Source organism: Emydura macquarii, unplaced genomic scaffold, assembly GCF_026122565.2.
Source record: "Emydura macquarii macquarii isolate MOO-44397 ecotype Brisbane River unplaced genomic scaffold, CSIRO-AGI_Emac_v2 contig_1146, whole genome shotgun sequence".
NCBI classification, from domain to species: Eukaryota; Metazoa; Chordata; order Testudines; family Chelidae; genus Emydura; species Emydura macquarii.
The window spans coordinates 18,969,979-18,990,071 of NW_027131283.1; the positions used below are offsets into that span (position 1 = coordinate 18,969,979).

The 20,093-nt window shown below is 42.0% G+C and overlaps 1 protein-coding gene across 1 annotated transcript in view; it reads left to right on the forward strand.

The window, feature by feature from the left end:
* The window catches only part of RSPO3 (R-spondin 3), a 75,951-nt gene extending 60,324 nt beyond the window's left edge, over positions 1-15,627 (forward strand). The window contains exon 5 of the mRNA XM_067546790.1: positions 14,385-15,627. Coding sequence (XP_067402891.1) covers positions 14,385-14,578 — 194 coding nt within the window. The 3' untranslated portion in view covers positions 14,579-15,627. The remainder of the gene's footprint in view (positions 1-14,384) is intronic.
* Positions 15,628-20,093: the final 4,466 nt, after the last annotated feature.

Here is a 20,093-nt window from a genome sequence, read left to right on the forward strand (position 1 = left end):
CCTTAAGCCTTTCCTCTACTAGACTTTGGGGGGGGGGGGGGGGGGGGAGGAAATGGCCTATCTTTGTACTACTATCCACCATTGTACCATCCACTTGTGGCAGTGCTAGTATCGATAGGTCACCAGATGTGTGTCATCTCAGCCTGCTCAGAACAGGTCTAAGGGGCATGGTATTAAATGTCCAATATGATATATTAAATAAACTGGACTGGATGTTTATGTTATTATGTGGATTAATGAAAGTAGCCATTCTTTATATTCCACTTCTGTCTATTCATAAAAGCTTACTACTTAGTTCAGTGTGCAATGCTGTTATTACAAACAGCTTTAGACCCACTGCTTGTGCTTTTAGGAACTTAAATAGAATAAACCTGAAAAATCCAGGTAAAAGGTATATTTAGGAAATTCACTTAGTATCTGGGGTTCATTCTAGGTTGCAGATTTTCAGCCTAGTGCAAAAAATCCTGATCCAAAGTTTCATTAGTTATATCCCTCAGGATAGCATGGCATACTGTTCCATTAGAGAGGGTGGGCAAAATTACTCTGACTCTTAGCCTCATAAGTCTCATAAGTGTTTTGGAAAATTTTACCCCATAAATCAATGCAGAATTTGGCCCTAGAATTTCTGCTAATGTTGAATGCTGGAAGTAACAGTTGGGAGAAGAAAAGAGGAATAAATGTGTAAAAGAGGATAGTATCAAAGGAGATAGTAGCAGAAAGGAGAAGATGAGGGCTGAGCCAAAAAGAAGAGGAAGAGAAAAGAGAAAACTAGAGATCTAGAGACATGAGAAAAAAAAAGAAAAATGCTACATACTTCATGAGAAATAACCTCTTTTTTAGACAGACAAAACCCCCTAGCTTCAGAAAAGTCAGTTCAGATTTCAGACTCTGCCCAAAGACAAGAACAAAATATGGGGTATGATCCTTACTGTTAAAATGTTGGTCTCTCTATTTTATAGAGCTGGTTGGAAATTTCCCCATGGTGCAGTTTTCCACTGGAAAATGACGATTCATCAAAATCAAAGCATTTTTACAGGAACGTGTTGATTTTGATGAAATTCCAGCAGAAACTAGGCAAATTTCTAAACCTCCTTGCCAGGTACATTTCCATCAGAAGCCTGTCTGGTTTCCTTCCAGCTCTCCTGGTTCCTCGGCAGCCAGCCTGGTGAGCTGACAGGGAGCTGAGAGCCTGGAAGCCCAAGCTGCCATGTTCGCAGCTCCTCATCAGCCAGGACTGCCGAAGTCCCAGTCTGCCAGGTGGACTGGCGAGGATCCAGGGCTTCCAGGCTCCTGGCTGCTAAGAAGTTTGGGAGCTCTGGCTCCCCAACACCCCATGATGCCTGGCTCCCCGGTTCCCTGTGCCGCTCAGCTCGCTGCTTGGTGGTTGCTGGGGCTCCAAGCAGCAAAAAAAGAGCCTCGCAAATATTTTGAAAATGTAGAAATGTCATTCGACTTTCTAAATGAAATCGCAGAATTCCTGTTCCCGGGGGGAAATTTCAACTTTCATTCCATTTTGGAATGCTTTTGTTTTTATTTTGGCATCTCCTGCAGAACAGAAATGCCTGTTTCCAGCCGGCTCTAATATTTTACTCATTTTGCGGGAGGAGGGAGAGAGAGAAACTGTTCCACTTCAACCCATTTCTGAAAAGGACCACCAGAAAAATTCCTCGTGTGTTTATACCAGTGACTTCACTGGATTTGCACAAGTGTAACAAAGGGCAGAATTTGGCTCCTTGCGGGTTTAAATAGTCTACCATTTAACAGAACCCAGGTGAGTCCTGAACTGATGGTTTTGATGAAGGTGTCCATCAAAGGATGGCTTTCCCAGAGTCTATTAGGTACTGAAGGCTGGGTGACTAGTTACAAATCAGTCAGACTGTATTGGTATATTGAAGTCATCTAGTCATCTGTTAGCATGTGCTACATTTGATGTGGGAAAGCAAACAAATGTCGCTTACAAGACTAAATGACTGAACCACAATGAGACAGCCAGTAACTTATCCTTATCCAATCTGCTCCAATGGCATTCCAGTGGCATGAAAGGGAATTAAAAGTGCCCTAGGTGAGCAACAGAGGTTCCCTTTGTATAAGGAAAGTGGCACAAAGGGCTTGTCTACATCTGAAACACTACTGTGGCACAGCTGTGCCGCTGTCGCTCTTCAGTGTAGACACTACCTATACCGACAGGCGGGGTTCTCCCATAACTGTAGGCAAATCCACCTCTCCAAGAGGTGGTACCTCAGTTGAGAGAAGAATTCTTCCATTGATCAAGCGCTGTCTACACTGGGGTTAGGTCATCTTTACTATGTTGCTCGGCATGTGGATTTTTTCACATCCCTGAGAGATGCAGTTATGCTGAGGCTATTTCCCAGTGTAGACCAGCCCAAAGTCTCCAAGTGTCATAAAGCCAGTGTAGCCGGCTCCATACTACCCATTCTCCACCTCCTTGGTGTAGGGGGCATGTAGGGAGCAGAAAGGGGTGTGGCTGGAATGTTTTGCACTCTGGAGATTCCTTCCACTCCCCAATGCACCAGCTCTCAAGGGGCCATTACAATCAGGTACAATGTAGAGCAGACTTTAAGATGCTCTAAATTTGCACCAGGGGCAGAAAGTTGGTGAAAAGCCACATTTGCCCCTCCTCCTGCCTTTGCACCAAGTAATTCTGAGGATCTGAGCTACAAAATCAATCAACGTTTAATCATCACACGCATACATACCATCAGTCCTAAAGTGAGCCCCCAGTCCTGCAACAGGATCTGCAGACTTCACTGGGAGGTGAAACAAGCTTAAGAGTCTGCAGTAGCAACCTGCCTTCATGATCAGGTCCTTCACCAACTAAGGGTACTTGACAGCTACCAGCACCAGGCCCATAGTCAATTAGGGAAATGGCACACAATTGGTGCTATAGCACTCCATGTTTACAGATACATTGGAAATTGTTGGCAATATTGAATTTACACACTGGTTTATTGCAATTATTTTAAGTCAAAGTTTTTTTTAAAAAGCTGCCATTGTTCACCCCCTCACTTAAAAACTATTAGATTACAAATCTGATAACTCTAAACGAACAAAAGTTTCTTTGGTCGTTTCTCCTTTTTAGTATTGCACTAGAAAGAGTTCAAATATATGCTGCGGCAGTAGCATCTGTCTCTTATCATGTATAACTTTTCCTGATTATTTCTAGAAAGGCAGACTAAACATGCAGTTCTGACATAATGCAGCATCACATTTTCATTTCTGGTTTGCTCAAATGCCTGCACCAGCTGAACTAAGTCTTTGAAAAGGGCAACATCTATGACCTCAAGTGAGGCTAATGGGAGACTTGGATTATTCTTGCCTGAAACAATAGAATAAGCTATTACAGATTTCTGCTAATATTTTGAAACCACATTAGGGTGAGGGTTTTTGTGCCAATAACTTATATCTCCATTAAAACAATGTTTTGTGTTTTCATATAATTCTATTAGTCTTAAAAATGGTTATTCAGTGGATCCACACTAAATTAATTTATCTCTATTTTATACCACCTTTTACATGTAAAAACCAGGCTAAAACCAATGTCCTATTCACATGCTGTCACTAAAGATCTCATGGCCTCTTCAAAAAAGAAAGGAGTGTTAATATAGGGGCCATGGCCAAATTCTTGCCTCCCTAAATTCTTCCCAATGCAGGATAATTCACTTCTTGTCCTAAATGTTGTGTGGTATTTCCATGCTCAGTCAAAGAGCTACCATTTTCCATTCTTTGGACGCTCATTTTGCATATTGCACCAAGCTAGTTAAGTGCTTTGGGATCTGTGAGATGAAAGGTGGTATGTAAATATAAAATCGCTATTGTCGTCCTAACATTAATCATGAGCCAAAAATAAAGGGGGATTAACACATTCACTTGTCTCAACATATACATGCAAAAGAAAATAGACCACCGAATGCCTTAGTGTGCAGTTCAACACATGGCAATAAAACGTAGACAGAGGAAAACACAAAAAGACATATAAATCTGCCACTATTCATTGTGTACTTGACAAGAAGTTACTATTTATTGTTTTTGAAACTCCACCAACGTGTGTGTGACTTCACAAGAAAGAAATAGCCAGATAATCTTTTCCAATTTTAGGCTTAGAGTGCAACTTTAGGGTTAGAGTGCAACTTTGCTGTCCAGGAAGGGAGCGTATAGCCCACAAGCAGCACAGGGAGGGAATTATGCCTGAGAAAGGTCTGATTACCTCCCTGTCTCCCAGTCTCTCGAGCACTATAGTAAGTTGCTGCTTGTCTATAGCAGCAGCAACTGCAAATTGACACCCCATGCAATGGCTCAGCTAAGTCAAGGCTCAGAGCCAGCACTAGGCATAACAGACTAAGCAATTGCTTAGGGCTCTGAGCAGCTCAAGGGGGCCCCCATTTGCTTTTATCATGTGTTGTGTGGAAATATTCCTGCTCAGGGCCCCCAATGGGCTAGCACCACCTCTGCCAAGGCTCTTCCGGCTCCCACCCATCTGCTCTTGGTAGTGAGTAGTTGGTGTGCAGTGTCTGCTGATTCCTGCATACACAGTCCCGATATCCTTACTCCCGCTAACATCCCTGCATGGGCATGCAGTCTAAGGGATGATTTATCCCAAAAGCGACGCAAAAAAGACAAGGACAAAATATTCAAAAGCACCTAAGTGACTTAGGAGCCTAATTCCCACTTTAAAAAGTGCCTAAGTAACTTAGAAGCCTAAGTCTGGTTGAAAGTCAATGTGACTGAGGTGCCTTAGGCACGTTGAAAATGTTACACAAGCGCCACTTCCGCAATAAGTGCAGCTTTAAGAGGGATTTAAATAAGCGTGAAAAATGCACAATGTGCTGAACCAGGTAATTCATAAATTATGACAGTCACACGTTCTCTGTCCATCAATATTTCTGGTGGTTAGGCTGAACTGTGACCCTGTCACAACTTTGCAAATAACACTATAGGGTCATAATATTGATAGGTTTGAACTGCTTGAAACATGCTGGGTGTAGGTTGACCAGACGTCCCAAAATTAGGGGCTTTGTCTTATATACACAACTCTACCCAACCCCCACACCATGAAAAAAGTGTCCCAATTTTTCAGACTTGCTATCTGGTCATCTAGCTGGGGGCAAGTAGGAAAACACAACTAATTGGGTTGCTAGGTTTTGCTATGACAAAGGCCTGTTTTATTAATCTGAGGCCTAGTGTGATATGCTCATGCTAAGGATTTATTTTAAGTGAACCAAGCAAGGCCCAAGGGCTTAACCCCAGTATATGAATTATGCCTTCTCATTCTGTGTAACAAACAACTGACTACAGAAGGACAGGCACACCACAAGCTTGCAAAAGTTTTATCTTGAAATAGGGGGATAAGTGGGGTGGGGGCTTTTGCAATATAACTAGGCAGTTATACCACGTTGTCATATATGATGTATTAAGAAATGGATTGACACAAATGCTTAGGTTAATGATCGGAAGTATGATTATAGACACCCAGAACATCACTTATGGATAATGGGCAGGTACAAACCTTCTTATGGTCATGTAATATTGGCAGATATGGTTATGTATCTGAATAATTACATAAAGGAGGACATATAAAAGATCTGACTTAGTTTCCTAAATTTTGAGGATGTTGGGCTCCTGAAACAGTGTCAACTGATTCCTGGCCTTCTGAGGTGCTCCCCTGACTGTTGTTTCTGTCTTTGTTTTGTCATTAATATTGTGTGAGTATATTATGCTAACAATCTTAAGAGCAATTACTTTGTTTTTTGTTGTTGGGTTATATTAATAGGTAGACTTCTTTGGTTTTTATTTAAAGGCCTTAATGAGAGCATACAGCTCTGTCACAAATCACATCAATCCCACAATCAACAAGAAACTTCTGTGTAGCCAATCTGGGAAGAACCTGCGATAATCAATAGTTATAAGTGTGGTGAATTAACAGTCCTATTATGTGACAAGGCTACAATTATAAAATAGAAGCACCCAGAACTTGGAATAAATGATCACCAAAGAGAAAGTTGAGCTGTTTAAACTTTGAAGGTGCTTAATAAATGAGTCATTTGCTAATGGTTTGTGAATGAAAGGATAATCTCTTTTGGACTGCACAGGATCATTGGGATAGGGGTCCTTAATACTGTTTTTTTTTTGGCTGACATTTGTGAAATTTAGTGGGAGTATATTTTAAAGTTTCACCATTCCAGAAAATGGGTCATACTTCTTGGAAATGAAAAGGAATCTAGGAATTTACATAATATTGCATTAATGGACTATAGGTGACTTGAAATTGACCCAGGAACAAGCAATAATTGGCAGCAAAGATTTTTGAGAGGTTGGCTCTTCCAGTCTCAAATTTCTCCACTGGGAATTCCTGACTGAATTCACAGCACACATTTTGTCTCCTATTCTTTTGGTGTTTTTCATGATTAATTTTTTTTAACTCCTTCTATGAAGGTAGAAAGATTCAACGTAAGCTAAGACAGTTAATCAAGTTTACCAACTGTGCAGCATGGACTAACATAAAAGAATGATTTGTGCTATAGGATGATTAATTGGCAGATGTTACACAAAATTAAATTTGTCATTCAAATGACTGAGAAATCCTGTACTTATACTAACCAGTAACTGTGGAGATATCAGGCAACACCACCTTGAAACAGTTCTACCTCCAGTCCAGCTAATTACCTACGTATGTGTGTAACTTTATGCACATGAGCAGTCCCACTGCAATAAATGAGGTTATTCACTTGCTTAAAGTCACCCATGTGCTTCTGTGCTCTACTGAACAGTGCTCTGCCATATCTTGCATGAATCCCCCCTCTGTGACATGGAATACCTCTTGAGATCTCTAGGGACAGTCATAGTCAGGGAGCTCCAGGCAGCAGTTCTTGCAGGAACTATACAGGCCAGGGCTTACAGGGAGCCAGAGGGACTGAAGTGCAGAAGTAATTGTCTGTGCCCAGATGCCCTTGCCTGTGGTGAATCTCCCCAGCTTTGCACAGGTTGCAGGGAATCTGCAGGCTTAGAGGATGGACAATCCAAACCTCTTCACTGAGGGATAGAACTTTATCCCCAACATAGAAGAATTCCACAGAAACTAAGTCAGTTGAAATTCATAGGACCGGGTCCTCCAGCTGAGAGTCCAGCCCAGTTCATGCCTAGAGAGGCTGTGGAATCTCCATCACTGTAGTTTTTAAGAGCAGGTTAGACAAACACCTGTCAGGGATGGTCTAGATAATACTTACTCCTGCCATAAGTGCAAGGGAATGGACTAGATGACCTCTCGAGGTCTCTTCCAGTCCCACGATTCTGTGATTCTACCACTACAGGGGAATAACCCCAATAGTGGACACCTAGATCTGTGACACAATCACCAAAGCAAGGCAGTTTGAAGGATGACACTCTGTCCCTAGTGTTTCCTGTTGTGATTAGGTATTTCAGCCCATACTGTAGGAATACATAAACAGACAAGTGCTCTGAGTCACACTCAGTAATTACAGGTGAGTACAACAGGACAGGAATAGAGGATAGTCAAGTTTCCATCTTTTGAACCTGCATTGCTTAGTCTGTTTGTGTCAGCCTTGATGTTTTTGGTGTGGGGCATTTTCTTAAATAGTATTTAAAATACCAGTTCTTAGCCCAGCCTGTTCCCCCTCCAGAAATGAAAGTGTTTACCACCTGAAGGCACAACAGTATATGTAAAAGTTTCTCTGGAACAATCTATTATGTGGCTACATATTTAAAGGTGTATTTTGTATAAATATATGGTTAGGGATTTCTTAAAACATGGATTACAAATTAGATTAACAAAAGCACAGCACCTTCAAGCCGTTAGATCTGTTGTGTAAGCAGATATATATTACTCAATTTCACCATCAAAATTCTATCCAAAGTACTTCTGAAATTGGTCGCTTTTTTGTAGACTTACTTCACTATATAAAGTCATTTATTATTAGTAATAATAATCTAATGGGGAAATTGACCAGAGTAACTATTCTGGAATAAAATTCCTTTTATTCCAGAATAGTTACTCTGCAGAACTATTTTAGATTTTGACGAACTGATATTTTCAGATGGAAAAATGTTCTTTTTGGAAAATTTTCAACCAGCTCTAATTACAGTTATTAATTTTCCTTGTTTTCATCACATGGATTAACCACTAAGACATACCAAACGATGTTATGTTAAGGCCTTGCCACAGCTGAACGCTGCAACTAGCTGGGAAGTGGTGATATCAGTATGTCCCAGCACAATACACCAGCGCCTCATAGTCTCTTACTGAAGTTATAAAACTGTCCCAATATACATACAGTATTAAATGGAAAAGAAAATATAATAGTAAATACAATCCTGGGGAAGGGTTATGGATTGGAAGAATTTGAAACTAAAGTCCTCAGTTTAATCCAAGAGAAGGTATAGTATAGGCAAAGAAGCTTCCTCTACACGACTATGCCTACTTGTTTCAACCCTGGCCTGGAGGGACCCCCCTCTAGGAGTAACAGGATTATTCTCCTTTTTAATATGTAAAAAAGTCTTCCTTTGAGCAACCAGAAAAATGGTCTAGAAAAGCTTAAAGGTGCCCCCTAGTGGAGTTTTACTTGTAGTTCACTAAAGAAATTTAATCCAATTACTTGATTAATCAAAGCAGCACTCTGCTGAACAGCAAATTATTTCCCCCCTTCTCCCCGCCAACATTTGAGCCATAGCAGGTTGGGGTGGATGCTCCTGTTCTTTCACTATGTCTTCCTTCAGCAATTTGTATGTAATCCTAGCTCTAATTCGAACGTGTGTATGTAATTTTGAAAGAGCGTTGGAAACTTTTTTAATGGGAGAGTTTCTATTTAAATTACTCATGCAAAATGAGCCAGTAGCCAGATATGATCATGCTGTTCATTAGGAAATTTCTGCTTCCCTGAGCCATCAATCTGTCAGATGATATAGCAGCTCCTTGTAAGAAACAATGATAATATTGAAGAGATAATGTTATTTAATATATATATAATACTGCTTATCCGTGGATCTCATGTGCTATACAAAGGCAGTAAGCATTGTTATCCCCATCTTACAAAAGGGGGAAGAAAGGCACAAAAAGGTTAAATGATTTGTCTCGTGCCACACAGTAAATTATGGGAGAGTCAGGAAAAGAATTTAATTCTGCTCGTTACTAGTGTAATACCCTGTCCTCTAGACCACTCTTTATTAATGCATCATGGGAGTTTCTCTACAATGAAGTAATCTGCATAGCAGAAATTGAACAGTTTCTTATGGGTTTTTATTATTTATTCTAGTCCACAGCATTATTCAACATTACATTTTTTTCTTTCTTGCCTTTTATTTCTGTTTAGCTGCAAGTAGGTACCATATTTAGAGCAATAATACTTAAGCTGAACACATCATCTATAAACACCATATATTTTATATAGCACCTTTCATTTAATAGACTTCTTTAAGCACTTTACAGCTGTACACACAAAGTTTCTAATGCAATGCCACCACTTCTGGGCTGGAGGACAGTGCATAGCACACTACATAATATCTGGGCAGGAAACATTTTTCTCTAGCATAAAAGCCTTGTTTTCACCAAAAGTGTCATGGGATGTTCACACAGAACAGAGAAGCCATTGTTCTTGTTCCTTGTCAGTGTGAGAATGGAGCAAAAGGCATCATCTTTTGTTTTGCTAAATAAGTCTCCAAATATCAACCCCAACTGCTGTCCATGTAAGTAGGTGTTTCTGTTTTTCTGTTGTTTTGGGTCAGGGAGGTGAAGAGAAGGGCAACAAGCAGCAAGAAGCGTGTTCACATTAGAATTCAGCTCAAACTCCAACCAGTTGCTAGTAGAAAACTAAGGAAGGTTAGGTGTAACTTTCCCCTTCTCTCCCAACCTTTAATTGTCAGAAGAATCTATACCCCAGACAGGTCGGAAACAATGTAATACTATTATATACATATTCATAAAACCAGTAGTTAAAGAAGCAAATGAACAAGCACTGAATGATGGAAAAATTAGTGTCTGCTTTACAAAATCTGCAAAGATTACTCTTGTTGGTTGAATTGTTTCTCCAGAGCAGCAGAAATGCAATGTTGTAGAGCAGAGGTTCCTTCACAAAAGTGAGCAATATGTGAGCATTTGCGGTAGGCTGTGTTAAGAGCTTCATGGAAAGAGCTACGCCAAGGAAGCCATTTGTAGTGCACAGCAAGTTTAAGGGTCCTACAAAGCCCAGGAGCAGAGCTGTGCAGAGGATGGAAATTCCATTTGGTGATCCTGGGTCCTACACCTAGTGCAGCTTGGCTGAGCCCAGCAATCTGCCCCCTGTGTGCAAAGGGGCACCTAATGTAGTTTGTTCTCAGTCGCTGACATTACTGGCTTTTATGTAACTTGTTAAGGCCTAGATTGTGACTTTTAAGCAATTCCGCTCCCTGGGGGGATGGCGGGGGGTTGAGTGGAGTGGCAGGACTGCCGCAGGAGCCCCCAGTTGTAACTGGCTGACAGCCTGAGTTTCCTCACAGTGCTCCTGAAGAGTGCATGCCGAAACATCAGCTCTAGCACCCTTTCAGTAGATGCAGTGCCCCTTCCCCTCCACATGCAGCCAGCTTTAGGCTATGTCTATCCTAGAAATGCTACAGCTGCTGTAATAAATCCATCCCTTTGAGAGGCAATAGCTAGGTCAAGGGAAGAATTCGTCCATCAAGCTAGCACTGTCTATACTGGGGCTTAGGCCAGCTTAACTACGTCTCCTGGGCACATGCTTGTTTTCACATCCTGAGCAATGTAGCTGGGTTGACCAACTTTCTAGTGTCAACCAGCCTATGGGGTAGCTAGTACCCATGGGGGAGCTAGCAGGGGGAAGCACCAGCACTCTCCACTGTGATTGTGCTCAACCCTTACACAGCGGCACAAGAAAAGGATGCTCCATGTGCCCCTTTCTCATCTTGTGTACCCTCCAGGCCAGCCACAAGGGCCCCCCCCCCCCCCCCCATTTGATTTTCGTTTAATTCAGCATTGTGCAAGAACAATATGTTGCATCGTTAACTCATGTTGTTACATTAGAGCTCTTCACAGACCAGATCCTTATTCTTTGGGTAACAGGAACATTACTGAATTTCAAACGCTTTCCAAAAATATCTCTGCCTCTTTAAGTAAGAATTACATCAATTTCCTTTTTAAAAAAAATAAAAAACAAAATCCAGGGCTAGATAAGTGAATTGCCAGGAGTGGCTAAAAAAATTCTAAGGCAATCAGTGACTGAAGAGGAGGGGAGAGAGAGAGTGTCTTTCCAGTGTGTCTAAAACATGGTGGCTGGGAGGTCATAGCTGTGGGTGGTGAGTAGGTTAGGCCAGGGGAGACTAAGCATCCCCTGAACAGCTGGGTGTGGCCCCACCCATGCTCCACCTCCTCCTGCTCTTCTCCTGTGCCCCCAGCCTAGGTGCTGCTCAGTATCTCCCCTGAGGCTGGCGGGGGCTGGGATTAGGGCGGGCCAGCTGGCGGGACTCGGGCCACCTGGCACTCCAGGGCTGGGGCTGCCCAGCCAGCCTAGCGCTGGGGCTGGCTGATGGGCCAGGACTCAGGACAGCTGGGGTATGGCTTCTCCCGTAGGGGGCTCAGGGCTCCAGCAGGGGAGAGGAGCAGGGCTTTGGGCAGAAAGGGCAGGGCTGGGAGTTATCCTTCCTGAACGGGCAGTTCATCTGCCTGCCATGGTCACAACTGTATGATACTGGATCATCACCAAATGAACAACATCAAACACTGAACGTCTGGATGATTCCCATTTCAGTTTGGGTCAGTGGTCTTCCCAGAGGCTTGGAATGGAGTTCAAAATTGTCACTGACATATAGATTCAAACTGGGCTCGATGCATGTTCACCTCCAGAAAGGAACTCAAAATGGAAATGGGTTGTAACCCAATCCCATCAGACTTCCCTTCCTGAGAATGGGGCGCACGTTGCACAGGTCACCGTTTAATTTCAGCTGTCCTTTGCACTGTATGCAGATCAGCCATTCAGAGAGCACTAGTGCTGCTAACAGGGGGTGTACATTTGTTTTGTCTGGCCACCTAAAATCATTGGAGTCATTTTGGATTAAAAGCAATTTTTCATGTTTCCAAAGTAATAGAAGAAAGACTCAGTTATTCATCAGTTATGCACTTAGGGAGTGTACATCTCTTAACTTTCATCTGAATCTTTTATCAGCTAGAGCTGGACAGGAATGGACTGGTTGAGAAACAAGCCAGGAAACTATGCTTCAAGCACAGGCTGCAACATACCCCTCCTTCCTTCTCTAGCCTTACTCCTTACTCTAGCCTGCCTCTCTCTCCAGTGTCCAAGAAACCCTTCATGCTGTTCTGTCTCTCCTGCTTTAGTCTGACACCCCTGACCTTGTTCTCTCATCTTTTCTTAGACTGAATCCACTCCCTCCCACCATCCTGAACTGGCTTTCAATCCCCCCACAAGGTACCAGAGACTCCCACCTTTGTTTTCATGTCTGGGCTGGGCTTGATTCCCTATATTCATCACCCTCTCCATCGCAGACAACACACAGAGCCATCGCTTAGTAACCAGGTTTGGTTGACTCTGTTTTCCAGATATAGATGTCAGAAAACTCAGGGTATTTCTGATTATATACAGCGATGAGACCCGGACTAAAGTATTTTTTGCTGTAATAAGCAGTGATTGTTGTTTTCAGCATACAATATTTGCCATTTGGCACGATGCCATAAAACGGAGTTGACTAGGTGTTTCTCAACACTGCACAAAGAGTGAAATTCTCCCTTGTGTAGGGAGCTAGCACAAGGCCTTGTGCGCTACTCACACCTCAGCTAAAGTACTGTTTTGAGGCATAATGGGATTCTTCTGCATAGGGGTAAATTGCACGCCTAGGGCTCAGTATATGGACTAATTCTCACATGCAAAAAAAGCCCCTCAGCTTTAGGCTTGTGTTTAAAAGCCAAGTTTAATGGTCACAATTTCATATGCGTAGCAGTTTCTAATGTAAATCTAAGCAATAGACGAATAAATGCAATACATGTATAATCCACAGCCAACAGCAATATTACATATTCTTTAAGGCAGTGGTTCTCAAACTTTTAGTATGGTGACCCCTTTCACACAGCAAGCCTCTGAGTACGACCCCCCCCCCCTTAGAAATTAAAAACACATTTTTTTTATATTTAACACTATGTTCAATGCTAAATTTAAACCCCATTGCTTAAATCTACCTCTGGCCCCCCGTGGGCTTCCCACTTCCCTTTCACCCCCAACCCCTGCCCTTCCCTCCTGCGCCCCAGCATCTGCACTGTGCCGCCTTCGCCCCTAGCCACTGCACTGTGCCCGCTTTACCCCTGACCCCTGCACTCCCCCTCCTGTGCCCACATGGGGAATCTGACCTGCATGCACAGAGCGGCTGGTATTGCTGCTTTCTCCCACCTCGAATGCTGCTTCTCCAGGCACGCCTAGGAGGCTGTGAGGGATGATGGGGGATGGGGGGGAGTGAGGAGCAATGCCAGGGCTTGCTGCATTCAGGTTACTGTTCCCACCTGGGCTGCATAAGGGGATGGCAGAGAGCAGCAGCTCCTGATGCTCGCTGCACAGCACTGCTCAGGTGGGGAAAGTGACCTGGATGCAGAAAGTCCTGGCATTGCTTCCCCTCCCCCCCACAGCTCCCTAGGGTTGCCTGGAGGAACATTGAGGCATGGTGAGCAGTATCTGTGTGTCACTGCTTCCCCACCCCCACATGTTCCTCCACCGGGAGGAAGCAGGGAGGCTCACGGCCCCACGCCTAGCCAGCGTCAGGGATCACAGCTTGCAACCCCCACATAACCATGTTGTGACTCCCTGAGGTCAAGACTGACCCCCCAGTTTGAGAACCAATGCTTTAAAGGAATGGAAACTTTACTCAAGAGAGCCTCGATGGTAACAAAATCCTCAGAATTCTACCCTCAGAGATAGTTAAAGAAATAAAGCAAAGTGATTGAATTCATCAGGTTTGTATCAATGGGTAAAAGGTTCAGCACTTTAAGTCTTTAATATTTTGTCTTATTATGGCCACCTGTTGCAGGGCAGTTGGCATAGAAGCCAACTACGCTGGCTGTGTGCTAGCTAAGAACTTCCTCCATGCTGGGGGAATTCTCAGCTGTCTGGTTATGGCCGGACACCAGCCACTTTGCTCAAAGCAGGGGTAGAGAATCTGGCCCTAGGACTTTACCTGACAATCTGATTCACAGATGGACACCTATGATTGCTCTCTGGATAACTGGGTTAGTGTTTGGTTTTAACCCTCAGCATCATGATCTGGTAATCAAAGGGCAATTTTTCAGGCTGTTGGCAAACTGAGGGGATTCAAAGACTGGGACAGTGTGAGTACTGCTTATAATGTGCCATGTATTTTTATTTCAGGGAAAAAAAATAGAGAGGAGAAAGGGAAAAAGCCAAACAAAGAAGAAAGTAGGGAGACAAGGCAGGAAAACAAAGGCCGAGAATCCCGAAGACAAAACCGAGAACAGCGGGAAAACAAAAACAAAATGCAGCCGAAGAAGAGAAAAGCCCAAGACAAACAACAGAACCCAGTACCCATCAGCACTGTACACTAATGGCCTTACCTGATTGTTTTAGACTTATAATGCTGCTATCTCAACCAGATCCCCGTGACAGATGCCCAAACCAGTCAAACCACAAATGGACAGCGCTATCAGTTATTGTTAAACAACTTTCCAAATAGTTCCTATATTCTCCAGGCAATCATACTTTGTTAAAGACACTGACATGAGCCAAGAATTTAAAAAAAAAAAATCTAAAAAAGGGATACTTTAAAACTTTATATTATATGCTTCCATGCATCTGTAAAAGGCAATTAAGAAATTTTGTATATACTTATTAATAGGGTATAAAATATAGCAATATAATGAATGACATCGGGATGAACAACCTGCTTCCTCTGTAAAATATTTTTCAAGTTATTGTTTAAGTAAAGTATGAGGCAAGAGATATGTCTAAGTCAAAGACGCAGTATCCCTTCATATATTGTACATAAATATTCAGAGAGGGGTAGGGGGAAACAATTTTTCAAGAGCCAGTAGGAATCTTAAGGTTTTGTATCCTGTGGTGACTAGATCAGAACTGAATTACCCTGGGGTTCCCTGGTACTTGTTCCAGACTCATGTGAAAAACACCATTGGGGATACTTGTAGGGCTTTGAAAGTTAAAGAGGGAAAAGAAGTGGAAGCAACTGCAACTTCAGAGACTGAATTCCTAAAGGAGAAGTGGTGGCGCTTTGCTCGTATAGCACTCTTAGCTAAGGGACAACACAATGTTTTCTGATCTAAACAGTGGTACAGTGTGTGCTGTTCTATGCTTTTATAACTATGTGTAACTTAAATCTACATTTCAAATCTTCCAGTGAATGACAAATCGTATTTGTAGGAGACAAAGCTGAGTTAATAAAGAACAGAAAACAGACCACGGAAATATGTGTTTTTCACAGTTGTGGGTTTTTTGTTTGTTTTTTTTCTCTCTCTCTTTTACAGGAAAAATCTACTACTTTATAGTCAGCTCTCTGAACGTCACAGAGAGAAAGGGATACTACATCTTTAACAATGTATACCTAGAGAAAGAGAAGCCACTACAATAAATGTATTTGTGGATAGAGTTGATAAAGTTTGGTCCACTTTTTTTTGCTTGAAAATCATGATAGAGACACCCCACTTATTCCCTCTGGCACAGAAAAGATGAAATTCACCACTGGTCAGAAGGCCAGAAAAAGCCCAAGCACCACTTATGTCATGCTTAGACTCTATTTTGAAGGCTACAGTGACGCTTAAGTGGTGCGTAGGCTTTGTGCTGGCTCTCTACTCAGGGATGGATTTCACCCTTATATAATAATATAAAGAAGGAAAATACCTAATAGGACATTAGTGAAATCCTTACCCCATCAAAGTCAATGACAGAACTCTCTTTGATTTGAGTGGAACCAGATTTTCCCCCTAGAATCCAATCCAAAATCATATTGAAGTTAATAGAAAGATTTCAATGGCATTTGGATAAGGTCCCTAATCCCCCCCCTGGTAATGCAGGATTATTTTCTACATTTTATTTACTCTTTGGGGGCATGGACCGCCTTTTAATTTATGAAGAGTGCCTATCACAAAGGGCTATGATTCCTGCTTGGGGTATCTCAGTGCTAATGCAGTTCAAATATTTAATAATAATATTCTCCCGTGCTTTGTCCAGTCCTGTTTCAAATGGCCCAGGCTTCCACCATTACTTTGGGAGTTTAATCCACAGATTATAGAGCCCTCTGTTAGGAAACGTTCTCTGATACTCAGCCTGAGTAAGGCATAATGCCTCAAGAGATCCCATTGGGACACTGCAACTCCAGAAACCCCTACCTTGAGCAGTGGCTGAAGAGTCATAAATTAGCCTACTGGGTGATTGCCTCTGTATCAGATGTCAACCACCTGGCTGCCTTGCTATTCACTTGCATTCCAAGGCCTATTTTGACACGACTGCTTTCCCAGCATCTCCCTTTCATCAAAGATCTATTTCATGTTATTATTCCCCAAGTGTGCTAGCTTCCATTTTTCAGATTCAGGCTAACCCTGTTATTTCCATTAGACATTTCTAGCCACTGTGGGTGGCAAATTCCGCCCCCGCTTCTGTAGCCAGTGCAGAATGGGAGTCAGTATTTGGAAAGCACACGTGGGATGTGTGTGTCTCCACCAGCCATTCTCGCCTAGGAAGGGGAGTACACAAGATACAGAGGCTTGCTCTGTGGCTTGGGAGGGAGGATTCCTTCCCCCGCACCGTCACTGTGGCAATCCCCAGAGCACAGCCTGACTATTTAGGCGACATAGTTGCTCTGAGATTTGACCACCAGCCCCTCTGTATTATTCTGTCTCCACTGATATTTGGCTTACTTCCTAATATGATGGTGACTGTAATAAATATTAAGTTTAACCTTTCTTCCAAAATACTAGTGACAAAGTTAACTGAGCCACTTACAATTCTTTGTGACTCCATACTGTGCACCTCCCCCTGGCTTGACACATCCCCATTATAATAAGTATCATTTCCAGCTCTTCAGATAATTTTCATGCAAGCTAATATTCTACTTTATGTAGGTTCTTATGCCCACGCTCATTATCATTGTAGCTGAGCTCCTTCCAGGGGGGCATTAAATGTCATTATTAACATCTGGCATGTGTAGTTTGTTCTCTCATTCTCTCTCATATGAATTTTACATTTGCTGTGTCTAATGTTTTACTAAAGTCCAGACATATTACTCTTGCTGCTTAGATGGAAAGAGAAGAGAGAACCTGGTACACTCCTCCTATCAGAAATTCTACTTAACAGAAAATCAATGTTTTGTTTTGTTTTAAAGAGTGAAATTACAAAGTAAGCCAAGTTCTATGGAGACCTATGAATTGACAAGTAAGCTGTTGGGAAAAGAATGGTATTTTAAAAATAAGAGTTAAAAAAAGGAGGTGGGCACCATAAGTTCTACAGTTCATTGTTAAGGGGCCACCTGAAACTAAGATAGTGAATACTATGTGGCTTTAAAAAATGCTAGAGATTTTAGTCAATCACTTGTTCAAAGGATGAGAGAGAGCTCGTTGCAATTTTCTCATGAGTGCTAAGGAATCCTAGGAGAAATTTCATATATTAGAAAAGTTGTGTGCACTCTAAACTTAGCACTGAACTTCAGTTACTGTTAGTAGGCGGTTAAAGTGCACCATGTCTTCATTGTATCTAAGCTATGATTAAAGATGTATCAGGTATTTTTCAATGCAGAAAGCTTTGTTTTCTGATTACAAGCATAAACAAGTCACTGGTGAGGAATTACATAATTTCAGGCCTATTCAATTTACTTTGTGTTTCTGGTAACCAATTTTTACTGAGATGTTACTTAATAAAAATAACTTGACTAGCACCGTGCACTGTATCTATAATTGAATATACAGCGCTGGTGTCATGATGCCATCTGAGTGCTCTCAGACCACTCTTGGGGTGTTCAATAAATGCCACATTTTGAAATGCAGCTGAGAGTAACATGTGGAATTGCAGTATTCATTTGGAAAAGTGAACATTCTCTGCCTGTTAATAGGTGACAGACAATGCAAAGTATTCAGATAGAGAGGCCTGTTGGGAGAGATCATTGCACTTCTCAGCAAAACACAGCCAAATGCTTCTTTCTTTACATAGCTTTTCATTTTTTTAACATGCCATTTTTTGTATTGGCTTTTCAGAAGTCTTGTAGTAAAACCTCCTTTACTTACCAGATTTTGCTTAAGAAACAATAATAATAATAATTTACACTTTTGCCTGACGGCTGAACACAGCACGCACTCCCCTCTGTGGTTAGCCAGCTTTGCTGTTGGGCATTAAAGGATATGCCCTCACTTCCTTCACACCCTCTTTGGAGTGGCTAGTGTTGCTAGCATGCGCAGTGAGACTTTATGTTCTGGTGAGCACAAGAACTGTGATAGTTATTAGGACCTGGACAGGAGATAAGAAAGCTCGCCATAAGCAGATGTAATGCAGCTGACACACACCTGACAGCACCTGGGAGAGAGATAAGGGACACACAGCAACACTAGCAAGGGTGTGGTGGATTCATTATCCTTAAATCAAGAGTGGATGTTTTTCTAAAAGATAGGCTCAACCAGGAGTTATGGGCTTGATGCAGAAGCCACTTGGTGAGAATCTATGGCCTCAGTTAGGCAGGCAGTAGGCTTAGATGAGCATAACGATCTCTTCTGGTCTTCAGATCTAATAATCAGTCATCTCACCCACCTCTCGTCTCCGTTTAATAATGCACAACAGCACCAGTTTAGGGCAGGAAGTGAAGAAGAAAATAATAAGCTATTTAAAATGTTCTAAGAAATCTAGGCAGACAAAATTGAACTTTGGCACCCACCTTTGAATTGCCATTGGCACCACATTTTGCTCCCCTTTTCGGTGTTGCTAGCTCTCAGTTTTATCAGGCATCTCAAGATTTTTGGTGCTTTTCTTAAATCCCCAGCTCCCAGATTCATGTGTTTATATGAGAATCTCAGATTTAATTTTTAAAAAAGGTTCTAGTCATCATAGTCATGGAAAGAGGACTCAAGTAAACCAAAGGCTCAAACACCAGGCTGCAAATAAAAAAACTCTACGGTTTTTTTTTTAATTGCATAATTTTTTAATTAATTTTATGATTTTGGGAGGCCCTGTCTCATGATTTTTAATGGGTCTGGAAATACTGTCTCCTTATATAAAAAAATCCCATGGTATTTGCAATGGCAAGCTATAGTCAGGGCCTCGGTTTTATGTCTCATCTGAAAGATATCACCTGTAACAGAGTACTTCCTGTTACCATGCTGTGGTTCATTACTGACTCTGAAGGAAAGCTAACCATTGAATCAGCAACATTGCTTTCTGATATGCCTAGGTTCTCCTTGGAGGTTATTCACCTAAGGAGCGAGCCATCCCAACACTGTTTAGTTATTGGGATATGATGTGCATCACAGTACAATGGCAAAACATCTAAAAACACATCTGGGTGCTGAAGCATATTCAGTCAGACACAGCAAGAAAGGTTGTCAGGTAACAGCTTCTATCAAGCCAGCAGGGGGAGCACAAAACAGGCTTGAGCAGTTTCCCCAAAGCTATTTCACGTTATTTACTTATTTCTCAGGGAGGGAATGAGAAATTTTAAATAACGGAGATACTGAGAAGCCTGGGTATTTTCCATTTTAGGAAGGCAGGTCAAATTTTGAGCCTAAATCTGTTGACAATGCCCCCTTAAACAATAATCATAATATTATTGAAAAATTAAGAAAAAAAATTGGATTGTTTTCACAAGATCAGTCAAAACTTGGGTTGAAAGCAGTATTGTTTTCAGATCACTACACTTAATTTGAGCAGTGTACAGTGTTCTACCATGCTTTGATCAATCACTCAGTGAGGGATGAGGGAACTGATAGATTTATATCTTTGCGCAATAACTGACCTGCCAATGCATAGTTTCACCTCAGCAATCTAAACTCCTCTAGCAGCACCACATCCTAGATGATACACCGTCTGCTAAAACATGGGCCCCTTAAAATATGACCATAGAATATGAATCGT